This window comes from Brachypodium distachyon, chromosome 1, assembly GCF_000005505.3.
Source record: "Brachypodium distachyon strain Bd21 chromosome 1, Brachypodium_distachyon_v3.0, whole genome shotgun sequence".
NCBI classification, from domain to species: Eukaryota; Viridiplantae; Streptophyta; class Magnoliopsida; order Poales; family Poaceae; genus Brachypodium; species Brachypodium distachyon.
Genome location: NC_016131.3, coordinates 21,084,919 through 21,109,424, shown reverse-complemented (window position 1 = coordinate 21,109,424; position 24,506 = coordinate 21,084,919). Strand labels below are relative to the sequence as shown.

The window sequence follows — 24,506 nt, the reverse complement described above, 5'->3', positions numbered from 1 at the left end:
CATGTGGAAGATCGGGATGGCCGACAGGACCGCCTTGGTCAAGGTAAGCCTGCCAGCAGAGGACAGCATGGTCCCTTTCCACCTCGGTAGACGCGTCGCAAGTTTGTCAATAAGGGGTTGCACATGGATTCGCTTCAACTTGCGGACATGGAGCTGCAGGCCAAGGTAGCGGCATGGGAAGCCCATGCTGCTGCCTGGAAAATGGAGGAGCAGTTGGTCGAGGTCGAGGTGATCACAGCAGATGGGGTGCACAGGCGATTTGGAAAAGTTCGTAATAAGACCCGAAATCTGACCAAAGGATTCAAGGATGCGCTGAGTGGCGTGCAGGTCTTGAACGGTGGGGTTGATGAAGATCGTCGTGTCATCCCCGTAAAGAGAAACACGAAGCTTTGCTGAATGAGAAGGCATCGGGGATAGAACCTGTTGCAACAAGGCCAAGTGGAAAACCCTCTGTAAGGGGTCAATCGCAAGGATGAAGAGCATAGGGGACAGCGGGTTTCCCTGCCGGACTCCACGACGGTGCGAAAAGTTTTCACCCGGCAAACCATTGAGGAGGGGGCGAGAGGTAGCAGTGGCAAAGAGCAAGGAGATCCAATCACGCCAACGACATCCAAACCAAAGAGCCGTCAGGGCCTCCAAAAGGTAGCTTCAGTTGACAGTGTCAAAAGTTTTAGCAATATCGAGCTTGAAGAAAAGAGCCGGAGATTTTGATTTTTGGAAGGACTGCACCACGTTTTGAACATTAAGGAAATTATCTTGGATGCATCGACATGTAACATAGTGGGAGTAAGACTGGACTGCACCACGTTTTTGAGAGGATCTATATATGAACTGATCTAGGGTACCATGTATGCACGTCCATCGAGATCCAGGGGCTCATGCGTCATGGCCGATGTCGGGCTTCAGGGCCTCTTGGGCTTCTACAGTACTGTCCAAGGTAATGGATTATGAGATAGCGTTCATCTTAATCTCAAAATAAAAATAAAATGAGATAGCGTTCATCCTCTAAACAAATGAGATAGCTGTTCGTTCGCTCAAAATAAAAATAAAACGAGGTACTCCCTCCGGTCGGAATTACTTGTCAAAATATTCATGTATTTAGACGTTTTTTACACATAAATACATCCGTATTTGGGCAACTTTGAGACAAGTAATACCGGTCGAAAGGAGTAGCTTTTTTTGAGAGGAGTAAAATGAAAGAATGGCTACTCCTTTGAATAAAGTTACATGGTATTTAAAAAAAAACTTGACTTTTAGGCGCTCCTTTGGGGCTGAGGAGCAGAGAGAATGGCTGAATTTATTAGATTTCCTAGGGCAGATTTTCCTCTCGCGGGAGAAGGACGTGCGGTGCTGAGTGCTCACAAAAAATAGGCTATACTCGACTAAATCACTTTATGATGCAATATTACACAGCGGGGTTGTGGACCTGCAGCTCAACGACTTGTAGAAAGCTAGAATTCCACTTAAACAACAGATTTTTTATGTTACTGAGGAACTATTTAAAAAAGGCTGGTTGGGAGAACTTTGGGTGTCAACCGTGGGGCGGTAGAAACGGCAGATCATCTTATTTTCGCTCGCCCTATTGCTTTTTGGGTCTGTGTGTCCTTGCTCCTTAGGCTGGTCACAGTGGGGAGTAATTTAGAGTAGTAACATCCATATGTTACTAGCCTAAGTTACTACCTCCATAGTACGTACTAACATATATGTGGTGTCATGCATAGTGTTATTTATTAGGTTGTAGACTCATCTTGCCTTGATTTGTGTGATGTTACGGTAACATATCTTGTTACCACATCCATCTATTTTTTCATTTAATACCATGTCATGTCACCAAAATGCCTAGTTGGAATCTTATGTTACTACCTAAGTTACTCCCACTATGACTAGCTTTAGGGACTGCTTTGGTTGGTACAAGGCACCGGGATGTGTAGAGGAATTCTTTGACTGTTGTATGCGTAGGCAGCTCATAGTGGGAGTAACATAGGTGGTAATATAAGTGCCAACTAAGCAAATTTGATAATGTGACATGCTATTAATGAGGAGAGAGAGGTTTGTGGTAACTAGATATGTTACCATAACATCATACAAACCAAGATAAAATGAGTCTACGACCTAATAAATAACACAATACATGACACCACACATAAGTTACTACCCACTATGAACATAGTAACTTAGACTAGTAACATAACCATGTTACTACTTTAAGTTACTTCCCACTATGACCAGCCTTACGGGTGGGAGAAAGTCTAATTGCAAGTGGTGGTCGCTACTGGCGGCAGTGGCTTGGGCACTGTGGTTGGTTCGAATGATATGATTTTTATTATTAAGAAAAATATGCTCATCTCCTTTGTAGGTTGTGTACAAGGCCATGTCGTTACTTATACGCTGGAGAGCTCTTCTACTGAGAAAGGGCGCCTATCACCGGAGGCGATGCTAAAGCAAATCCAGGTGGTGGTCCGGCTGTCTTTCGATTCCTAGATCCGACGTGGCATTGGCTGAACTAAGGGGTGAATCTGGTAGCTTAGTAGTTGCTGCTCTTTGTAGAATCCAATCTTAGTTTGTGTGCTACTATTTTGTCATGTGCTGGGTGGTTTGTGGCTCGAGCTGCTGCATGTTATCTTCTTGGAATGTTTGGTGACTATTTTGCTTGTATAGTTGGAATTCCCAGCTGAACCGAAAGCTGAACCGAAACCTGGCTTTCTAATAAAGCTGGGCTGACGAGCCTTTTCTCTAAAAAAAAGGGCAACTCCAGCGGGGCGACCCGTTTCGACCGGATGCGTCCTTTCGTGCCAAAACGGGCCAAACTGCGGTCCAGCGGGGCGACCCAATCTGGGCCGGGTTTGCGTCTCAACGGACCGAGAAACGGAGTGTCGTGCAGTCCGGTCGTCTGCCTAGGGCAGGTCCAGTCAATCCTTTTAGTCTTCTCGAGGCCACCTGCCAGCAACCCAACCACCCATCCCCGGTCCTTTTTAGTGCACCGTGTTGACCCCATTTCCCCACCCCACCACACACACACACCACTCGCTCACGAACCCTAGTTTCTCGCCGTCGACATGCATCCGCCGGCGTCTCCTCCGTCCACGTTCTCGATGAACGTGCACTCCGGCCGCCATGGAGGCAACCATATCCCGACTGGGGGCTTGCCCCGAGGTGCGGTGGCGGCAGCGCATTCCAGGTGCCCAAGATGGAGCACGCGGAAGAAGAGGCGGCGCCGCAAATGAAGGCGATGGAGATCAAGGAGGAACCGTCGGCTCTTCCTGCAGCGTCGCCGCACCCTTGGATCCGGCTTTCGGGTTCTTGGGACCAACCCGAAAGAGGAGGATCGGCCCATCTTGTTTCCGTTCAAGGCCTCCTCGGAGCACGGTGCCAAGGACGCCGTCCACCGGAAGGCATTATACGACGAGGAGCTCACACGGGGGTTCGCAGCGGACCGAAAGTTCGAGCTCAACTGGCAGGCGTGACTTGCGGAGAAGGGGTTGCCCTGCCTCGAGGAGGACGATCAATAGCAAAACTGATTTTACTCCTCTTTCCACGAACACTAGGGCCCCGATGGGCAAGGACGATCAGTAGCAAAAGTTGTACTAGTTCATCATGTTTATCAATGGAATGTTTCAAGTTTCAGTCATTTTGTGTTCAAATCTAGTTCATCTTGTTTGTCCCCAATTTGCGTCATCCCATTGGGTGCACTGCCCGTTTCAAACGGGACTCGGGGTGTTTTTTGTCCGACCCACAGCTCAAACGGACATTCAGCATTGCAAAATCGGCCTAAATTAATAACGTACTCCAATTTAAGTTCACACGGTATTTCCAGAAATACAGAAAAGGAAACTGACAGATACGTATCAGCTCCGCTAATCGACATCCAAAGGCAAAAAGCAGCGTTACTCGGGAGGAGGACTCCGGGAGGTAGGAGACGAGGACGGTGAGATCCGCGGGCACACCTTCCTAGACGACGAGAGTAAACTCCCCCACAGAAATCTCACCCCCCTCCTTCCCCTCCTTCCAGATCTCCGCACCCCGCAGATCCGAAGCCACGGCGCGTGGCGGCGACGCCGTCACCATCGTCAGCCATGATCTCCTCGAGCAAGCTCAAGTCCGTCGACTTCTACAGGTACCATTCGCGTCCCTCTCCGTCCTCAGATTGATCCGCGAACTCCGTTCCTCGAGGCCTTTCCGTCGGGTGTCATCGTGTGTGTTCATCTGTGCGGGAATTAGCCGGAATCGGCGACTGGAACGCGTTGGCTCCGTGCGATTCGTGGCGGGATTAGATGAATGCGGGAATTGGTTTCGTTGCATTACTATCTATTTGGTGGATTGGCTACGGATTGTTGTGTTGGTTCGAGTGTGGATGCTTGACATCAGTGATTTACTCGGTCCGTTTCTAGAGACCTACACGTATATGATACGTCGTACTCCGTATGTGTTAGAAGGTGGTAATACTGAGAATGCAAAATACTAGTATGGTGTAGCTTTGGGGTGTATGGCCTTTGTGCTGGCATTGTGAGCGGGTATACAGTGGTCACTGTCCAGTGCTATGTTAGTTTGTACTGAAGTGAATAGGTATTGATGATTTTTGTTTTTTTTGCAGGAAAATTCCTAGAGATCTGACGGAGGCATCACTATCTGGCGCTGGATTATCCATTGTTGCAGCACTTGCAATGGTGTTTCTGTTCGGAATGGTGTGTTCCTCGCAGTTTCTGTTCTTATCATTACTGTACTTTTTGTCAAGTTACATTATCTTGCTTGGTTTAAGTTTATGTGTAGCACACAAAAGAAGTAACATGACAGACTGTTTACATGTTCAGTTTGGTGTTCAGATTAATCTAATGGACACGATCATACAAAAGAGGGCATTGCAGTTCTTTCTTTGTGCAGATATTTTGTCCGCTGCTATTCGGTTTGCTGTAGAAATGAACTGTACACCGCATCAATGTCCATCTGCACTTATTTTGTTCAATGGTACAAAGTTACCCCGTGGAATTAACTTTTTTAAATGACTACAAGAGTATCAACATGATGTACGCTCAGTTTGCGGTTGCTGAACTGTGCTATGCTTAACTTATTTTATAATCTGTTGTGAGAAAATACACACCAAAGGAGGCAAAAGTTGGTTAGCCAAACAATAAAATAGGCAAAAGTGGTTGGGAGAAACGGGATTATGAGAATCCACTGTAATGCCAACCACAGCCATATTAGACTTTGAAAGCTATCGGCGATCATGACAACTTGAAACTAATTCATTGAAACAACTTGAAACTAATTCATTGAAACAACTTGAAACTAATTCATTGCTGAACTTCCTTTCTGTTTTCTGCTGGTAGCATTAGGGCCTTTTTTGCCGGAAGCTCGTTCATGAACCGACTGCTGAGACAGATAACTATTCGCTGTTTGGTTCTGTTGAATGAAACAGCCGCAGAAGCCCTACTTTTCTAAAAAAACTAATTCATTGACAGAATTGTACATGAATACAAACTGTTCGTTTGATCACATGACTACTTGGGTCCCTGTTGGTTAAGCACTACAATTTCTGTATTTGTGAGAATCTTTTTTATATTGCTTGCTTGGTTTCTTAATTATGAATCTTTAAATTTTAGATTGAAGGTTAATTTTAACTAAAGCTGTTGAACTGTCATTGCAGGAGTTAAGTAGTTACCTAGCGGTCAATACCACCACATCAGTAATTGTTGATAGGAGTTCAGATGGAGAGTTCTTACGGATAGATTTTAACATGAGGTGAATTTGATATGATTTCTAATCATTACTCAGTTTGGATTTCAAATATGAGGCTTTATGGTTTCATCAACAATCCTGATATATGTTGCTCTTGCTAATGCTGCTTACACTAAAGTGAAGTTGTTCTCCTAATTTCTGTCTGCTCTTCTGTAATTAATGACTTGCTGTTGTGATTTACTTGTTAATGACGTTTAATTTCAGTTCATGTTTCTTGGAAGTAGTATTTTATAAATTTGTGTAATAAAGGAGCATATGATGTATACTTAGGCTAATAGTCTCTTGGCATTAGCTAGTGCTCCAAATCTAATAATTTTTGCTGTGTTCATTGAATAATAGGTTTATACTATTCATTCATTAGCCTTTTCTCCTTAGAATACATCTGCATTTGAGATCTGTTGTTGAAAATGGCAGCCCAAGTTTCCAGGAAAATTTCAAGCACTGGATAGTTAATTGCTAGTGCGTTCCAATATCATAATTTGTAGTAAGATTTATATGCTAATCTTGCGCTCAGCTGGAGTTCAGATCCACATTTTTTGGGATATCTTTTGTTAAGCAGTGATAGGCTGCAAAAAAAGTATTATTCCCTTGATTGTTCACTACCTGGCTCTGTGTTTTGCAGCTTCCCTGCCCTTTCATGCGAATTTGCATCAGTTGACGTCAGTGATGTGTTGGGAACAGTAAGATTCTATCTCTTCTGATGATGCTTTATTTTTGTTCTTCTAGCTGCCTTCTAGAATGTGACATTATAGAACATGTATCTTTCCTTTTTTATGAAGAACCTAAAAGAAGGGGGAAAATGATAGTTATATTGAGACGATAGAAGGTCCTACGTGTAAGCCAAACACATATTTATTCCCTTGGTTTCATCCTCCTACAATCATCGTGCCTATCTCTTCTTTCTTGCCCCAACGAGAAAAGGTTGCCATCGGGTGCTGACCGGTTAGCTCATTATTGCCGTCGTCGACGCGCCGTTGTAACACTGCAGCGTCTTCTGCTCTCTCCCACCCCCAGGCCCCCACCCCACAAACCTGTTACCATGCAAACTACATGTAGCCTGTGTTGCCATGGCGGCCATGTGGCTTTTCCTGCCAAGCCATGCTGCTGCTGGACCCATGGCCTGCTCACCATCCTGCCGAAGCTGGTCTTTTCCTGCCTAACCATGCTGCTGCTAAGCCGACGACGGCCTGCTCTCCATCCTGCCGAAGCTGCTGGAGATCGAAGGAATCGGAGAAAGGCAAGATTAAAGAATGAGCGAGGGACAAGCTGAGTGCGAATAAGATCCATAACAGACATGGCTAGCTTTCTCTTTTTCTTGAACTATTCTGTTGATGTGTTTGCGAAAGTCTGGTGACTCCAGTATGATCCTTTTCAATCTGTACAGGAGTGACCCCTTTGACTACTTTCCTCGCCTTTCTTCGAGGCAGTGCTTTCCTGACTTTTCAAATGATCCGTTCTGAGGGAGATAAGAGAAAGGGTGTGAGAGTGAAAGTTTTCTTTGTGCTCTTAATTACCTTGCTGACCCAGCCATACATGTGCAAATAAGTCTATTCAGCGGCCACATAGGATAGAACATGGTGGATTACGTACAAGTGGTTATTTGGGTCCTTTTCATAGTTTGGTCAAATTAAACTCCAGAGATGTTTGACGGTCCAGAATTGGCATTTTCCTTAAATGTAAGCTACGTATGTTTTGTATGCTAATCTTAAATTATGAATTAGTTCAGTACTTCAGTGCCTCACTTTTTGCTATGTTTCATTCTCATGATTAGGTGGTAACTTGTGTGAACTATTTTTCTACATTTGGAACCATTTCCTGCTTTCGATTTTCTTTCTAGAGATGCACCTTTTTATTAATGCTGGTTTAACTTCAATTTCTTGTTCAATACATATGCAGAACAGATTGAACATAACGAAAACTGTTCGCAAGTTTTCAATTGATCGGAATTTAGTACCTACTGGATCTGAGTTCCACTCGGGACCTATACCTACTGTCAACAAACATGGAGATGATGTCGAAGAGTATCATGCTGATGGTTCAGTTGCTTTGTCCTCTCGCAATTTTGATAGCTATTCACACCAGTAAGTATTGAACCATCTAGTTTAATATCAACCTCAATGCCAGACTTCAAACATCCCAGTTATTTAATCATTCTTCATCTCAAAATCGCATCAATATTCAAACAGTTCTCCATAATATTCTATTCACCATATCTTGCTGACATTCATGCAGGATTTTTACTCTTTGTATCTTTATTATTATAGGCTATAGATGCCTCTAAGCCACTAATTACTTTGGTCAGATACGATATGGCTATCAGAGTTACCTTTCCTGCATGAGATCTGCCCTTGATTTTAAGTATCGCATCTCTATTGCGCTCTTGTTGGAGCCGTATTATAGTTTCAGTTCATATTTATAATAGATTTTATTCCTGTTCAGGTATCCCATTTTGGTCGTGAACTTTTATGCCCCCTGGTGTTACTGGAGCAATCGATTGGTTAGACTTAATCTCCTTGTGTTCCCTTGCACTTAGGGATTTTCATTACTGATGCCATCATATTTTGTTGGAACTAATCTTGTTATTAGCGTTAAGTTTAGAGTTTATTTGTGTTAGCATGGCATTGTTGCCGAGAGTCAGAGTATTTGTCAATTGAATTCTAGTTAGTTGTATACGTGGCGTCATGGCGTAGCGGCCGGATCGGCGCAAGCGAAGCACTAAGAGTTGATGTGTGCTAAATGTGAGCTGATCGGCAAGCCAGGAGGTAAGTGCCTGTGTGCACGTGCACTAGAATTATTCGCGTGTTAGTCGGCCGGCTACAGACGAGTGCATGGTACTTGCGTGGAGTTGTGGCCTACGTATGTGCATATGATAGTACTACCTGCACGTGTGCGTGAGTTGTTAGCTAGCTAGTTGTGTGCGCGTGTTGTTAGTTTCAGTTGAGGTAGCTAGCGAGTCTTGTGGATCGGAGTTAATCCACTGCATGCATGTGTCCACGGACCAAGAGAATAGGACCTGGAGTTGGTAGCTTAGCGTGAAGTTAGTTGCTGGCTTTACTTGCTATTTATACTTGTACGCAATGCACCTCTGCCTCTTCTCTTGTTTTTCTTGACTTTCACAAACGATGCGTACAGGTATAGCAAGTAAAGCCAGCAACTAACTTCATGCTAAGCTACCAACTCCATCCGGCCGCTACACCATGACGCCACATATACAACTAACTAGAACTCAGTCGACAAATACTCTTGACTCTACGGCAACATATTTGTTAGGTAGTGATTAGTCGAATATTATGTGATGATGTGCTCGTCATCTTGATCTAAGCATATTATAAGAAATACTGATGCATTTGTCTTAAACGTTAGTTTATTGTTTTTCTATGATCAAATTCCAACATATCCTTATTCCAGGTGAAGTATATTTGCGATTGTTAAGCTAATACACCGAGAAATTCAAATTGTTCTGATTTTTTTTATATTCCTTCAGAAACCTTCATGGGAGAAGACTGCAAAAATAATTAAGGAGAGGTATATACTGTTCTTTTTTCCCATGGTGGATTGGGGTTTCTTCTTCTTAACACTATTAATTGCCACTCTGTTTTTTTTTTTATCACAGATATGATCCTGAAATGGATGGCAGAATTCTTCTTGCCAAGGTTGACTGCACTGAGGAAGGTGAACTGTGTAAGAGGTCTGTGTGTATTAATTCATCATTAAATTCGAACCAAGAAAGGTCACATGCATATGCTGCAATATGGAATCCAAACATCCTCATTTCATCAACATGAGATATTGATCGATCCGTTTTTTTTTAAATCCCTAATGAAGTTATATCCAGATGCCACCATCCTTCATGAGTTACTAATGTGTGTGTCCTTGCATGCCGCTTTTGACAGTGCTTATACCTTCTTGAACTATTTGACTGAGAAGCATTTTCTGTTACCTTTCATATTGAATAATCAGTGCCTGAACTGTATTATTACCACTTATGTACACGAACAAGTGGTTCTGCTTATATGTGCGCCCTTATGCATGTTTATCGTGTCAGCACACTGATATAACATGCTTTTGATCACTTCAACTCATTAAATGCAGGCATCATATACAAGGTTACCCATCAATTCGCATTTTCCGTAAAGGGAGTGATATGAAGTAAGTGAATTGAACATTTATCTTTTAGATATCTTATAAATGACTAAATCGAATTTTGTACAGGGAGAATCAGGGTCACCATGATCATGAATCATACTACGGGGAACGTGATACTGACAGTTTAGTCGCGGTATGTAATTAATCACTTAGTTTCCAGTTATTTTTCTAGTTGGGTTAGTACAATAGTAGTTTGTATGTTATATGGTTTATCTTTACTGCAAGTCTGCAACACAATATCTTAAACTTTACTGGACATGAGAAGGCTGCAATGAATTCTTTTCCCATGTCAGAACTAAAGGCGAAATTTTCTTTGCTTGTTAATATGTGTTATTCATTGTTTTATGGGCACCCAAACTGTTACTGACATATGTTCTGAATCTCAGGCAATGGAAACTTATGTTGGAAATCTTCCAAAAGAGGCACATATGCTTGCTTTGGACGACAAATCCAACAAGACTGTTGATCCTGCAAAGCGTCCTGCTCCTATGACTAGCGGTTGCAGAGTCGAAGGGTTTGTGCGGGTCAAGAAGGTAAATGACCTTCTGAGCTAACTTGCATAGTAGTAATAATTGTAACGCCCAGAAAGGATTCTTCTATGTGGTCTTTTATTAATCATGTTCTCTTACTCAGGTTCCGGGGAGTGTTATAATCTCGGCTCGATCCGGTTCACACTCATTTGATCCATCTCAGATAAATGTTTCCCACTACGTGACCCAGTTCTCATTTGGCAATAGGCTCTCACCAAATATGTTTAGTGAACTTAAAAGACTAATTCCCTATGTCGGCGGACACCATGATAGATTGGCTGGTCAGTCTTACATTGTTAAGCACGGTGATAACAATGCAAATGTTACTGTAAGTCCCTAAATTTTGCTTACTTTCCTTGTGAAGTTGGCAAGGCATTGAATCTTTTTCCAGCGCAACACTTGTGGTTTCTGAGGAAATAACAATAGCATTTGTTTTGATTATGTCATTCTAGATTGAGCATTACCTACAAATTGTAAAGACAGAGCTGGTTACGCTGAGATCCTCAAAGGAGTTGAAAGTGTTTGAAGAATATGAATACACAGCGCACAGCAGCTTGGTGCACAGCTTCTATGTTCCTGTTGTGAAATTCCATTTTGAGCCTTCTCCCATGCAGGTGAGTATCTTGGTATTATATTATTCTACTTTATGCTTGGTTCATTAACATGCGAAGAATCCATTAAACATATTTTCATTTATCATCAGGTCCTAGTGACTGAACTTCCAAAATCCTTCTCCCACTTCATCACAAATGTCTGTGCTATTATTGGTGGAGTTTTCACGGTGGGAACATGTCATCGCTAATATCTTGCCTATTTATGAATGCATCAATTATACATGGCTAATGAATAGTAACTGTAAATTCTAGGTCGCTGGAATACTGGATTCCATCTTGCACAACACCCTACGGCTGGTGAAGAAGGTTGAGCTAGGAAAGGACATTTGAACAAGGATGACAGATCTTGAGAAGCGGTCGTGTTCTTGCGGTTGCACTAGTTAGTCATTATTTTTCTTATACCTTGTAGCAATTCTTAATGTATTATACAGCGGGAGGGGGGTTGACAGAAAGATGGCGCCATGATATAGCTGTGAACCTCACCGTTTTGCTAAGTAACTTAACAGGAATAAAACTGGATCCTTGTAGCTGCACCCTGTGTTAGTTCATGTGGTGTCATTGTCCGAACTCCGCTCTAAAACCTGAAAAAAATGTTTCTCTGAGTTTCTCACCGGAAAGTAATCGCTACATTTGGAAAGTCCATGTGTTATTTTCTTTATCTTGGTACCAATTAATGTCATGGTATACCAGTCTATGGTTATCTGCTGCATGGCTGTGACTAAGTTCGACACTGCTGCGTATTCCATAGCTGTACAGAAGGTGCCTTAACGGCGTAACAGGTTTATGATTAATACACATCCAACTCAGACGGGTGAAATCATGGCCTCGCTCGTCGCTTATGGAATCACAACCAGGAACGACGTAGCTGACCGACCCATCATATTCCAGTAATACGAACCGTGTAAGTGCAATGCGAGCTGCTCTCCCTCCTGAACGGGTACAGCACGACGGCGCAGGCCACCTCGGCGTCCGCGCTCAACCTGAACGCCCGGAGCGCCACGGCCTCCCCGGCCACCGCCGTCCTGGCCTCGAACCGCAGCGCGCCGGAGACCACGTCGGCCACGTAGTGCCTGCTCACGACGACCCTGGCCGCGTCCACCTGCACGCGGGCCCCGACCGTCCTCGTGGACCGCGCCGGGATCCTCCCGGGGGCCGACGCGGACCGCCCCACCGTGGACCCGCGGTACGTCACGGCGGTCACCGCCTCGCCGTGCCGGAACGGCGCGTGGCCTGGGTTGTGCACGGCGACGTCGACCGCCAGGGAGAAGTTGAGCGCCGGCGGGAGCACGCGGAAGTCCGAGAGCTGCGTGTCCACCGCCGCCGACGCCACGCGGGGCGGGCGCGGGCGGAGCACGGCGAAGTAGAGCGCCGCGGCGAAGGCGACACCCAGCAGGAGTGCCACGGCGAGCGACGCGCAGCCGCAGCATGCTACCGTGGCCTTGTTCTCGACCCTTGCCATTCTCTAGCAGTACTAGCTTGTTGTCATGGAGGGAGGAAGCAGGGTTTCTGTTTTCCCCTCTCTTCTGGCGTTTCATGATACGTTGTCATTAGTGCTCGGTGCTGGCATTCAAGCTATTCTGGCTTTGTGGAATGTTAATGGGGAGTTACCTTTTCTTCTTCTTATTTTCTTTTCATTATCTTGGCTATTTTTTTTAGGAAACACGCACGCCCTACCCCTATGAGCACCTCCGAGAGACTGAGCTACCGGCCGATCATTTTAAGATTGACGAAGTCACCATAGGTGCTTCGTAGTTGACGGAGACGTCACTCCCACTGAAATCACAACGCCGGTTAAAGTCGAAAATAAATTCAGGAAATGCGAGCACCCATGCCAAGTTTGAGACTTGAACATGGGTGGGCTGGTTACACCACAAGAAACCAACCACCTGAGCTAGTTCACATTGTTTTGGCTATTTTAACATCAGCAGGAATTTTAGTTTCCCCCTGAGAATACATAGATTGAAGTCTAATGATCTGATTGCAAAACATGTTACTGGAGCCTCGACCAGCCCCTCTGCCGGCGCAGGTGACCAGTAGCAGCGAGCGTTTCGTTTTCTTTTCACCAGGGTTCTTAGTTGGTGGTGTTTGTTTTACTATCTGTATATCTTTGTTGTATCTACGTTCTCCTTGCTCGTTTAAATGCAGATAACGTATATCTACAGGTGTAGATTTTAATAAAAAAAAAAACGCTGCCCACCAAGTGGAACAGCTGCAGGTAATTAATGGATCACGGGGTTTCTTCCAAGTACTCCTACATATCAAAAGTTGTGTACGACATGTTTTTATACAAATCCGTCCATCAGCAAACTCACAAAACAAAAAGACTGTAAACTCACACAGAAAGCGGAAAACTTGTGTGTGGTGTTTGCACCCGGCCTGCACCTCGCTCACACAAGATACAGAACAGGTACGCACCACACCGGCCGCTAAAAATTACATAGTTCGAGACTTACGAGTGATCAACCCACGCGAGCCGTGGACGTGCACTCGGACGTGCTCTCCTGCTTGATAGGGTTGGTGGTGATGCGGCAAGTCACGACGGAGGTGGCGCTGATCTTGAGCGTGCCCAGCACCACGGCCTTCCCGGCCACCGTCGTCCTCGTCTCGAACGGCAGCGCCCCGGCGAGCACGTCGGGGATGAACGGGAGCGTGTACACCACCTTGTCCGCCTCCACCACCACCAACGCCTCCACCGTCTGCGTGGTCCGCGCTCCGACTTCCCCGGCGAGCACCACCGACTGCCCCACGGGGTTCCCGTAGTAGGTTAGCTGCGTCATCACGTCGCCGTACCGGAACGACGCGTAGTTCGGGTTCCTCACCGTCACGTCCACCGAGAAGCTGAGGTTCAGCTTGGGCGGGAATGTGATCTCCACCTGGGTGATCCTCGTGCTCACCACCGTCGCCTCCACGTGCGGGGAGCGCGGCCGGAACACGGTGAAGTAGAGCGAGATGAAGACGATGGCCAGGACCACGATGAGCGCCAGCAGCACGCTGCAGCAGATCACCACGGGTTTCTTCTTCATCCTTGCCCAAATTAATCACAGTGCTTCTGTGTTGCCAGGAGATCTCGATCTTTGTTAATTGCGCGCGTTTTTCTTTGGTTTTGGAGGCCAATGGAATGGGGGGGAGTGTACGAAGGGAAAAGGTCCGAGGGCGAGAACCATATGTAAAGACGGCAAGTTTCATTGGGATTTCAGATGAATTTTTTGTTCTTTTGGTTGTTTCCGCGCGGTGCGCGTTTGCTTGCCTTGTTATCAGTGATCTGGTAATTCTTTTGGATTGTCTGGGGATTCTGGAAGGTCAGGAAAATCTGACGGCTGGCCGGTGATCGATTCCTCATCTCGCCACCTCGTTTAGGTGAACATGGTGTAGAATGCAAGACGTATGGAGTATTTAGGAACGAGGGAGTAGTATATATCTCCCTGCTAATAACCTTGGAAGAACTAAACGGCTGGTTTGCTTAGCATATAAGTTACACATCCACGTGTGATTTTGGCAAACTAAACGGCTGGAGCATGTGAGAGTCCTGAGATGAATGAACCTAAGAAGGCAATCGTTCAATAAAAGAATCTATAAACTGCAAAATGACAGAATAAAACACAAGCACAACTTATCAGACCAACAGCTAACCGAGCCGGCCTAAAAAAAAAACTGCTGACCAAGCCTTACATCCATGGTGATCTTGTACTTTATTTTGTGATGCATCATGATTCAAAAAGATAATATTATCCGAGAAAAAATGAGTTTGTTGACTAAAATATTATTCAAGTCAAATTGATCGAATTGTAACATGATGTGTGTTGTACACGGAGATAGGCGAGATGTTTATTTCGGGCATGACTACTTGGCGAAGTACCGCGGGCGCAAAGCCACTGTCAATTCCGACAGGTTCCAACGACCAAGCGGCCATATCAATAATGTTCTTGTGCTTCTAATCTTTTTCTGGACCCTATTACTCTTTTCCCTATTTTCCTATTTTTGGGCGGTGGGTTTCAAGGATTAAAACGTGTGGAGAATTCTAGAGATGAGCTTTCAATTTTCTACAACCTTTTTAGAATTGAGAAGGACTTTCGGTGTAGTTTCAAAATTGTGGATGAACTTCCAACAATATTGACTAACTTTTGAATTTTTACGGACAACCTTCCTATTTTTTGGAATTGAGTTCCCATTTTTTTTTGAAAAATTAAACTTCCAAATTTAAAGATGAAACTTTCAGATTTTCTAGACAAACTTTTAAAAAAATAGACAGACTATTATTTTTAAACTTTAAATTTTTTTAGAGACATAAATCTTTTTTTACAAGCTTTCAATTTTTTAGAGATACACTTTCCGCTTTTACTTCGAACTGCGCTACTTTGTGGCCTACTGGACTTCTTGTTTTTTGTGCCAAATTGTTTTTTCATCCAGATTGCCCGGCATGCTTAGCATAAAACACTTGAAACCATGAAAAACCTCATAGTACGCCTTTGATCCAAGGATCCGAGTGCATGAGATTGGTCGTCCAAGGAACGAGGTTGCTAATGGTATTGCTCATTGATGTATTGGTGCGTCGAGTGGTGGTGTTTTGTGCGACTTTGTGCCATCATGCGTGATGCCTTAAGTTAGCACGATTGTAATCCAAACGTTCATAAGTAACGTGCAACCACTTTAAAAATAGTAGCACCCCAACATTGAATAAATTACACAAAAACACACATTTAAAGGTGGAATAACATAATACTATAGCTCCATCTCATTTTTAACAAAAACCATGACTTCAAGACTAACTAGGTGATTCCCCACGCGTTGCCGCGGAAAATTCTATTTGCATATTTGTAGAATTGATGTTGCATGATGTGCATATTTGTAGCCAAAATTGATGTTACGAACACATAATAATAAAATGATCAAATTCAAAAGAAATATGATGATAATAAAATGATCAAATGCAAAAGAAATAGGAATCATGATACTTGTGAAAATTTTAGGTGATAAAAAATTAAATTGTATAAGATGCCACCAAAATAAATTGCTTGTCAGGTTGCATGACGTGCATGATGTGGATGGTGATGTAGATGAAATGTCTTAGAACATCTCCACTCGTCTCCCCCCGTAAATTGTCCGGCATATGGCCATATGGGGGGACGCCGGCGCACCCTCTTCGTTTGAGGCCCATCCGCGACCCAGCCGTACCCCCAAAACGTTGGCCCTCAAATTTGGTTTGTCTCACCGATAGTGGTGGCCCGAACTGCTTTTCAGCTTCAACCGGCGCCCCCGCTAGCCCTCCTGTGAGTAGGGAGCGGCTTAGGAGCGCCGGCTAATTTTTTTGGCCAGAACGGCTACTTTTTGGATTTAGGGGAGTGGGTTGGGTGGGTTTTTTTAGAGTCGTGCCCCCATCTTGCGTTTGGAGGCTTTTAGGGGGGCTGGCTGGAGATGCTCTTAGGTGATAAAAAGTTGAATTGTATAAGGTGCCATCAAAATGAATTATTTGTCGGGTTGCATGATGTGGATGGTCATATGGACACTTTGCATGTGTAGTTTGCAAACACTAAATGCATCTTAGTGGGGATGTGGGTGCATGGGAAGGTGGATGATGATGTGGACACTTTGCATGTCAAGCGTGCAAATATTTAATGAAGATAGTGGTGATTAACTTTATAGATTATATAGATATGTAATTAAAAAACTCATTATGACCGAGCCATTAGTTTTGAAAAAAGCTTCCTGCATGTGACAGATGGGACCGGCATGACTAAATGCATGTCAAGCTTGCAAACATTTAATGGAGATAGTGGGGATCAACTTTATAGATTATATAGATATGTATTTAAAAAACTCATTATGACCGAGGCATTAGTGCTGAAAGAAGCTTCCTGCATGTGACAAATGGGACCGGGGTGACTAAATGATGAATTTATCTATACATTTTTCTGTTATTGTTTTTTTTATTAAAACCTCTTGTAGTTGTGATTTTTCTACTCTAAAAGTAAAGACGTGTTTTTACTACAGTACTTTTTTTCTTTATAACTTGGTTCACTCCTAGACCTTTGGCCCGCTGAAATATCCGCTTATTAAGATGGTTTTTGAAGACGGAGAATACCTGATGAGAGAACGAACGGTAATTTTGTCAGCAAAATTTCTTTGTTTCCGTCCGCGGAGCACGGGAGGAAGGAGCCGGATTTGTCCTAAATTGCTGCATAAAATAAAACGAAATAGAATAAACGAAACCCGTTTCTCCACCTATTCCATTTGACAACGACGTCCTGTCACCGTCATCACTACTTGTTTACTTCTTTTTCACTTGTTTCATTTCGTTACAAACCTACATCATTTGGAATTTTCGTTGAACAGCGTGGACGGCCAGACCAAATACAGAAGGAATTAAAACACCAGATTCACAGTTGCGTACACCGTTGCGTGCATTTTGTTTTCTACTAGTAGATTAACTCAAAAAGAAAACTCAGGGCTCGATCTGTAATTTTCACTGTGTCAGGACTCGTGGGCCTCGTGGCAATGAGGGGGACAAATAAAATCTTGTACTATTAACATTATCTGTTTGGGCCTGCGACGCCGGTGGGTTAAGGCCGACCAAAGATTGAGCTTTTCCTTCTGATTTTTTTTTTCAACCGAATTCCGAAAGTACTCAATGCTTAATTAAAAAAAATTGTCCAGTTAATTTACCGGAAAATTGGACAAAAACCGCAAACAAACATCCATGGTGTCATCATGAAACATGACAAAATCACAGACAACTCTGACCAACCTGACTACCCACACATACTCCACGCACACTGCTGAAAGAAAAAACGATGATGAGGTGGCATGCAAATGGTATCGTCATCACACAAACATTGCTCTTGAACTGGCGACTCCGACCTTACCGCCACCAACCAACAGGGACTCGCGCAAGCTGAATGATCTTGCCGAAGCGGCTGTTGAAGGTTTGCAGCCGCACTCTCCCCAGGGCCCATCAGCACCGCTAGTTCGAGTCAACACGTGCTGACGTGCACCTCCGAAACGAGGCCCGGACGAGATACTTTCACGCACATGTCACTACCCGGCGGAGTGTCGGGTGTCGGCCCGGCCGGCCGGCCGTAACGAGGCAAAAGCAAGGGGTATCTAATTGCGCAAGTATTCAGCTGCCTACTGCAGTCGAATGTTTGTTTAAATTCATTGACGGCTTCAAAATGTAACTCGCAACTTTTCCATTACCTTAGACACCCCTTTCAGATTTGAATGTACAGCAACCAGAAAGAACACCGCAAACAAATCCTATAGCACTCACACTGTAAAATCCACTGCACAGAACAACGATCGTACGCAGATATATATACTTCCAGATAGTCCATGTCATCAGGTGGCGCAGTAGCTGCAGCATATACACGTTGTACGCCACACGCCTAGTTAACGTGCAGCGGGGCAACAGACTCCCGCCCCTCGCCGCCGCCGGAAGACCCGGTGCGAACAGAGGCGACGCAGCGGGAGCTGCTCTCCCCATGGAAAACCATCACCCGGACGTAGCACACCACCTCGACCGTGACGCTCACCTCGAACACCCGCAGCACGAGCGCCTTCCCGTCCAGCCTCACGAATGCCACGAACGGCAGCGCGCCCTCGCCCACGGCCACGTCGGCCGCGAAGTGCGGGTCGGCGGCCACCTTGACCCCGTCCACCTCCGTCAGCGGCTCCACCGTCGACGTCCCGTACCCTCCGACCCGGCCCGCCGGAACCACCGTCACCCCCACGGGCTCCCCGTGGTACAGCACGGGCGTCGACGTCTCTTCGTACCGGAACGGGGCCCGGCTCGGGTTGCTCACCACCACGTGAACCCCCACGGACAGCGTGAGCGAGGGAACCGGGAGGAGCCCGAAGTGCTCGACGCCGATCACCACGGGCGTCGCCACCACGCGGGGAGGCAGCGGGCGGTACAGGATGTAGAAGACGATGGCGAGCACGCCGAGGATGGCCAGAATGGCCAGCAGCACGCAGCACGACAGCGTGTGGTGCTTCTTCCTCGCCTTCGTGCCCATTATTGCCTTTGCCTCGCCTCGCCTCGCCGCGCAGCAAGGCGTTTCGATCCCTTGATGCTGCTTCTTCTTCTTCCGCGGCTTCAGATCGTGCGTACGTTGTTGTGTGGAGTTCACTGGGATCTGCCCGGCCGGGTTATATATTTGCGAGCTGGTTCTTGCTTGTATGCTCGGAGCGCCTGGTACGAGATTACTTTCTTTTTTTGACACAGGTACGTGATTACTTGCCTCTGGGGTTTTCGGTCTGGTTGTTTGGAAATTCGTGTGCATCGCGCGAGAAGAAAACGGGTTGCTGGTGAGTGCTACGTGCGGTTGGGACGAGTGAAAACGGGTATGCAGGGTATTGCGGTATGGTACAACTCCCTCTGTTTTTATGATGATAAGTGGTTTCCTTGGAGTAAGGCTAAAAAGCTTGTTTTATTTGGAAGGGTAAGGCTTAAGCGCGCTGAAGGAGGGCAAGTTTGGTGTTCCTTTTTTTTGAGCTATTTTGGTGTTCCTTTTGATCATGCATAATATCCAATAGGTTTCCACTAGAGAGTACATATTTCAATTTCGACTGGCGCAATTCTTATTTTTAGATTGATGCTGATTCTTTATCCAATAGAAATATCTTGAATCACCATGTGCGGGCAGAATTGACACGATGATGGCGCTTCGCCGCTTCCTTTCCCGCCACCCTGCCAATGGTGGCCTCGGTGGTACACAGCCTTACCGCCTTGGCCACGTGTTGGGCATTTCCTTTTCTTCCGTCCTCCATTTCTTCGACGCTGCTTATTGGGAGTCACTGCCGCCTGCTTCCCTCACCAACTTCCTCCTGCATTGGTTTACTCACCATGTTTTCAGTGGCTTGTTTGAACTTTTCTCGTCACGTTTGAATTTTAAAGCAAAAGAGTGGATTAATATCACTATCCAAATATTATGAAATGGTTGAAAGATTTATACAAGTACAAAATATTTTATTCGACACTTTTGCATCTTATGATTGTTAGAGATATGACAACGGCTGGGATTAGATATAAGAAATAATCGGTTTAAAGAAATTACTTGTCTTGTACTCCAAGTCTATCTTCCTCATTGTACCTCTATATATATACCCCATATGAGGGTCATATCAATACAACATCAAGCATCGTGGAATACCAATTAGACTTCCAATCTCATATTTCCACATAGTATCAGAACGGTTAGACTAACGTCGCCGATCCTTGGGCACATCTTCCGCATCATGCCTCCTCCGGGGAGACCGATCTCCGTGATCTCCCCGGAGGGCTCCCATCTGTAGTTTCCATCCGATCATCAAAAGTGAGATCTGTTTCATAGATTAGTTTAGATTATTTTCCAATATCCAATCTAGATTGATTTCAATTAGCCACGAAAATACCTAGATACCCTCGTCCGGTGAAAATCAGTGCAGAGATTGTTTCAGGCGGTGTCCAAAATCGCCGGCCGTGAGCACGGCGTGCATGACACGCCGCCTCCAGAACTCTGCGCACCTACCTCGACGCCCACGGCACAACATCCAGCCACGCGTCCACGACTCCGACGACGCAGTGTCTGCATCTTCAGCCCGGCCGCCTCCGCAAGTGCGCGCGTTCTTATCTGGCCAGATCGAAGGCAAGATGCACATGCGTACGTGCATACATGGCAGTACTGCCACCTGCTTTCAAGCAGATCGATCAATGAATCGATGCACCAGCTGCCTGGCTAGCTGCCGGTGCATGCGAATCTTCACCGGCCGGAAGGAGACTCCACGGCATCGCGATCTACGAGCTGCGTCTGCATCGATCTCCCGTACGACTCCACGACATCGCGATCTACAAGGACACGCCAGGTCTACGGGCTTCACAAAACAGATCGATTCGGACCCGAACGTCTACCACGAGCGACTACACCGACCCGAACCAGCCGAACGACATCATGCCTTCAAGCTCTACGACTACGTCAATCCCAGCTACGAGCTACCTCTACGTCGAGTATATACACGAGAAGCAACGTCAACACGTATCCATCCACACGCCAGGCCGGTGTGGAACGAGATGCAATACTTCGTCGACTTCTCAGGCACGGAGCCACAGCACGGCATCGACACATGTCGCCAAAAGGGACGCCTTCAAGCGACGCACCATCATCGACAAGCCGCCATTGCCGACACTTCATCGCAAAAGGTTTTCATCATCGACGTGGTCTTTAACAAGAATCATCGTCTACCAGCCGCCGTCACTTCGTCCACACTGATGGACATCTCCTGCGTCCTCTGACAGAGTTCTACTGCAAGATGCATCAGCAACGACGGTATACCCGTGTTAGCTTCATCTACGACGGCATTCCCGTGTCAGCTTCACCGACGACGGCATACCCACATCTCCGACGGCTTTGACTGCATCGACACCAACATCATTATTTGTGATGATTTCCCTCTAGTTTTGGCAAAACTGGCGGTCGCACGGTGCGCACGTCATGGCAAAACCGATGCGTGCTCAATGGGTTTCCTCCAATTCTGGCAAAATTGGTGCCCTCATCTCCTTCGACGCGTCCTCTGACATACGCAAGACGCTCCTCCTGACGACGCCTTCTGACATCTGCAAGGTGCATCGTCTTCGACTGCAGCTCCGTCTCTACATCATCATAGCGCAATTTTTTTTTGCGCCTCCGGTGATGTGCGGCTACATCCACTATGAGGACTACTACTTCGACTATGACTACCTCGACCACGGCTACATCATGATCGGCTATCTCGACATCGACATCAAGGGCTATGTCTACAGCAACTCATCGGCAACAACTCCAGTCAAAGCGTCCGTGTCATCACTAGCGTCCATGACACTCCCGCTATGACTGCGGGAGGGAATAAAGGAGAGACAAGGGACGGCAGGCACCGCCCTAGGTGACGGACCAGTCCATCAGAGACGCAGTTGATGATGGCGAAGCGGAGAAGACGACGAAAGCACAAGACTTCAAATCCAGTCGCAATCGTCCGCTTCGCTCCCGCTATGACTGACGGGGAGTGTTAGAGATATGATATGGTTGGGATTAGAGATAAGATATAATCGATTTAAAGAAATTACTTGTCTTGTACTCCAAGTCTATCTCTCCCATTGTACCTCTATATATACCCCACATGAGGGTCATATCAATACAACATCCAGCATCGTGGAATACCAAGGCTTCCAATCTCATATTTCCACAATGATATTATTTGTGATTTTCAGAAACTTAATAAATCCTATTTTTCTTTTGAAGAATTTAAGTTGACATCCTAAATTTCCAATTTAGATGCCAGGTGAAAGGGAAACCTTGCCCCTGTATGGGTTTTGATGAATGATGACAACATGGTTGATGAACTAATGAGTTACACGGAGTGTTTCAGGTTTTAGTTCCTTAGAAGAATTAGTTTAGCCAGCATCGACAACCCCTAAAAATTGAAATACAGGTACTGGTTTGAAGTATGAAGAACTCAGTGAAGAACGGAGAAGAATGAGAAGCGTAGTTTTCTTCATAGGTCTTTCCGTAGATTTTTCTTCACTTGTTATAGGAACGCCGTACTATTAAGGGGGGTTTGAAGTGTAGAGTTGATTTAGGTGAAACCTTATTCTTCATGTTCAGCTTAGGCGGAAACCTTTTTGTGTGAGTGTTTTCCGTCGGAGTGAAGAATGAAGCATTTCAGGCCTCACAGAAACTTCCGCGTGAAGTCTTCACTCTGATTTCAAATGTGTTTGAAAATCTTTGTCGCTTTACGTTTTGACCACGTAATCTAACCGTTGTGAGACAAAGAGATAAAGTGTGAGTTGGAGTCTCAGGGATCACTTTATCCAACGGGTCACAATGGCTAGATCGGCGGAGGCCGAGACTATATAAGCCGACCCACCTCGATCGGTTTCGGTGGTGATCCCGAAGGAGTTATTTTGAAGTACACCCGAGAAAACCCTTAGAGCTGAACTGAGCGTGAAGAATGGGATCACCTCTCTAGCTGAACACTTGAAGCTTATTACTCTTGGTGATTGGCATCACCTAGACGGCTAGGAGTCAGTGTTGAAGAGCGATCGAAGCTTGTAATTCGCCATCAACCAGTCTGTGAAGGTCCGGAGATCACCTCAAGATTTACCACGAGTAACTGGGCGAGACTTTGGTCTTAGCTCAGGAGGATTGGGTGGACTTGTGTGTTCACGAGTCTTGTGTGACTCAGCCCCCCCAACGGAGACGTAGGATTGTGCCAACAATCTGAACTTCGGAAAACAAATCTCTGTGTCTTCGCGTTCTGGTGATATCGTTCCTCACTCTTGTATTTTCTGTTGAAGTACAACTGTTCTTGTTGTTCTTGTCCTTACTGCTACTGCTAAACTTGTTCATCTTTCTTCATTCCGCTGCAACTGTAAAACTTGCTAAGTATAATCTCTGTTGTTGAAGTACTGTGACTGTCTCCAGTCTTCATTTTTGAAGAAAACGTAAAATTGGTCACATTCACCCCCCACTCTGTAACGTACTCGATCTTTCACCAGGACCATTTATGTGCATCACTGGAAGTTTGAATCGATTATAAATGTTTTCCAACATTTATCCAAATGATAAAGTGATGGAAAAATATGACTTCCCAGACTCCCAGTTATAAAGTTTGAAAACATCTTTAATGATTCGTACTTTGGTATACTCGTTTCGTTTCCAAAAGGAAATGATCAATAAGGAGAAGAAAATAACATGATATCATCACGTGGAGATGATTTTCCAGTAATTAATCAATAAGAGTGTGAATGATGTAACTTCTTTTTTATCCCAATCATATAGTCCCTCTGATCCATAATAAGTATTTTGGATTTAGTACAAAGTTAGTATTAGTTGTGAAGACATCTTCGAAGGTTTACATTTTCTTGGTTTGGTTTCAAAATCAATGTGAGAATAGGTTGGACTCTATAAATATTTATAGGGTTTTATTTGGTGTTTATTTGAGTTAAAATGTATTTATAAAATTTATGTGCGGTGACAAGTATTTTTCTCAAACCAATATTGGTTATTTTCATTTATTAGAATTTTATAAAATTGTTGGGAGTTTATATGATATTTTCAAATGCCACATTTGAATTCATGTGGATTCTTTTTTTTAGAACATCCTGTGGATTTTATAATTAGAAAAGATTAGCTGGACCGAAGCTACTCCTTCTCACCCGCCTGGGCCTGCCTAAGGCCATCACCTCGGGCCGCAGCCCATTCTTTTCTCTCTCCTCTTTTAACCTTTTCTCTTTCCTTCTGGCTTCCGCTGGCCCATCTCGTGGTCAACCGGCCCATACTGCTGCTAAAGCCCAAGCGAGCGACCTTTTCGTCCTCCTCCTGGCGTTCGATCGCTCCAGCAGCAAGCACGCGCCGGCGGCCGTAATCCTCGCCAAAGCGCGCGCCTGCTTGCCCCGGTCCCCGTACAGATTCACTGAACGCCTCGCTCCGCTCCTTCTTGTCCCCTCGGCCCCTTTGATTGCGCGGTACAATGTTTT

The 24,506-nt window shown here is 45.3% G+C and overlaps 4 protein-coding genes across 6 annotated transcripts; 1 reads left to right on the top strand and 3 right to left on the bottom strand.

Moving 5' to 3' along the window:
- The first annotated feature begins 3,791 nt into the window (after positions 1-3,791).
- On the top strand, positions 3,792-11,660 carry LOC100843537 (protein disulfide isomerase-like 5-4). Of its 3 annotated transcripts, XM_010239310.3 has the most exons (16): positions 3,792-3,925; positions 4,010-4,114; positions 4,592-4,682; positions 5,642-5,736; positions 6,356-6,413; positions 7,630-7,814; positions 8,173-8,230; positions 9,218-9,258; positions 9,347-9,421; positions 9,826-9,882; positions 9,946-10,012; positions 10,266-10,412; positions 10,513-10,737; positions 10,862-11,023; positions 11,113-11,190; positions 11,276-11,660. In XM_010239310.3, the coding sequence occupies exons 2-16, from the start codon at positions 4,074-4,076 to the stop codon at positions 11,351-11,353; spliced, it is 1,458 nt and encodes a 485-aa protein (XP_010237612.1). In that variant the 5' UTR covers positions 3,792-3,925; positions 4,010-4,073; the 3' UTR covers positions 11,354-11,660. The 3 variants fall into 3 exon arrangements, with proteins under 3 accessions (XP_010237612.1, XP_014753039.1, XP_010237616.1); XM_014897553.1 differs by having other exon boundaries at positions 3,905-4,114; XM_010239314.3 differs by lacking the exons at positions 3,792-3,925; positions 4,010-4,114; positions 4,592-4,682 and having other exon boundaries at positions 5,640-5,736; positions 7,635-7,814.
- A 240-nt stretch (positions 11,661-11,900) lies between these two features.
- LOC104582058 lies at positions 11,901-12,482 on the bottom strand. Its single transcript, XM_010231350.1, has one exon. The coding sequence runs from the start codon at positions 12,480-12,482 to the stop codon at positions 11,901-11,903; it is 582 nt and encodes a 193-aa protein (XP_010229652.1).
- A 782-nt stretch (positions 12,483-13,264) lies between these two features.
- On the bottom strand, positions 13,265-14,058 carry LOC100830161 (the record flags this gene model as incomplete). Its single annotated transcript, XM_024457226.1, has 1 exon — positions 13,265-14,058. A coding segment is annotated over one exon (576 nt), but the record flags the coding sequence as incomplete, so codon positions are not given.
- Positions 14,059-18,181: 4,123 nt separating this feature from the next.
- Positions 18,182-19,284, bottom strand: LOC100829856. Its single transcript, XM_003560090.4, has one exon. It carries the CDS (start codon positions 19,030-19,032, stop codon positions 18,403-18,405), a length of 630 nt encoding a protein of 209 aa, XP_003560138.1. The 5' UTR covers positions 19,033-19,284; the 3' UTR covers positions 18,182-18,402.
- Positions 19,285-24,506: the final 5,222 nt, after the last annotated feature.

Excerpts from the sequence above, each read along its gene's own strand:
- LOC100843537 (XM_010239310.3), top strand. The coding sequence starts at position 4,074 with ATGATCTCCTCGAGCAAGCTCAAGTCCGTCGACTTCTACAG. Across the intron at positions 8,231-9,217 it reads GTTACTGGAGCAATCGATTG|AAACCTTCATGGGAGAAGAC; the intron begins GTTAGACTTAAT and ends ATATTCCTTCAG. Across the intron at positions 9,883-9,945 it reads CGTAAAGGGAGTGATATGAA|GGAGAATCAGGGTCACCATG; the intron begins GTAAGTGAATTG and ends AATTTTGTACAG.
- LOC104582058 (XM_010231350.1), bottom strand. The coding sequence starts at position 12,482 with ATGGCAAGGGTCGAGAACAAGGCCACGGTAGCATGCTGCGGCTGCGCG.
- LOC100829856 (XM_003560090.4), bottom strand. The coding sequence starts at position 19,032 with ATGGGCACGAAGGCGAGGAAGAAGCACCACACGCTGTCGTGCTGCGTG.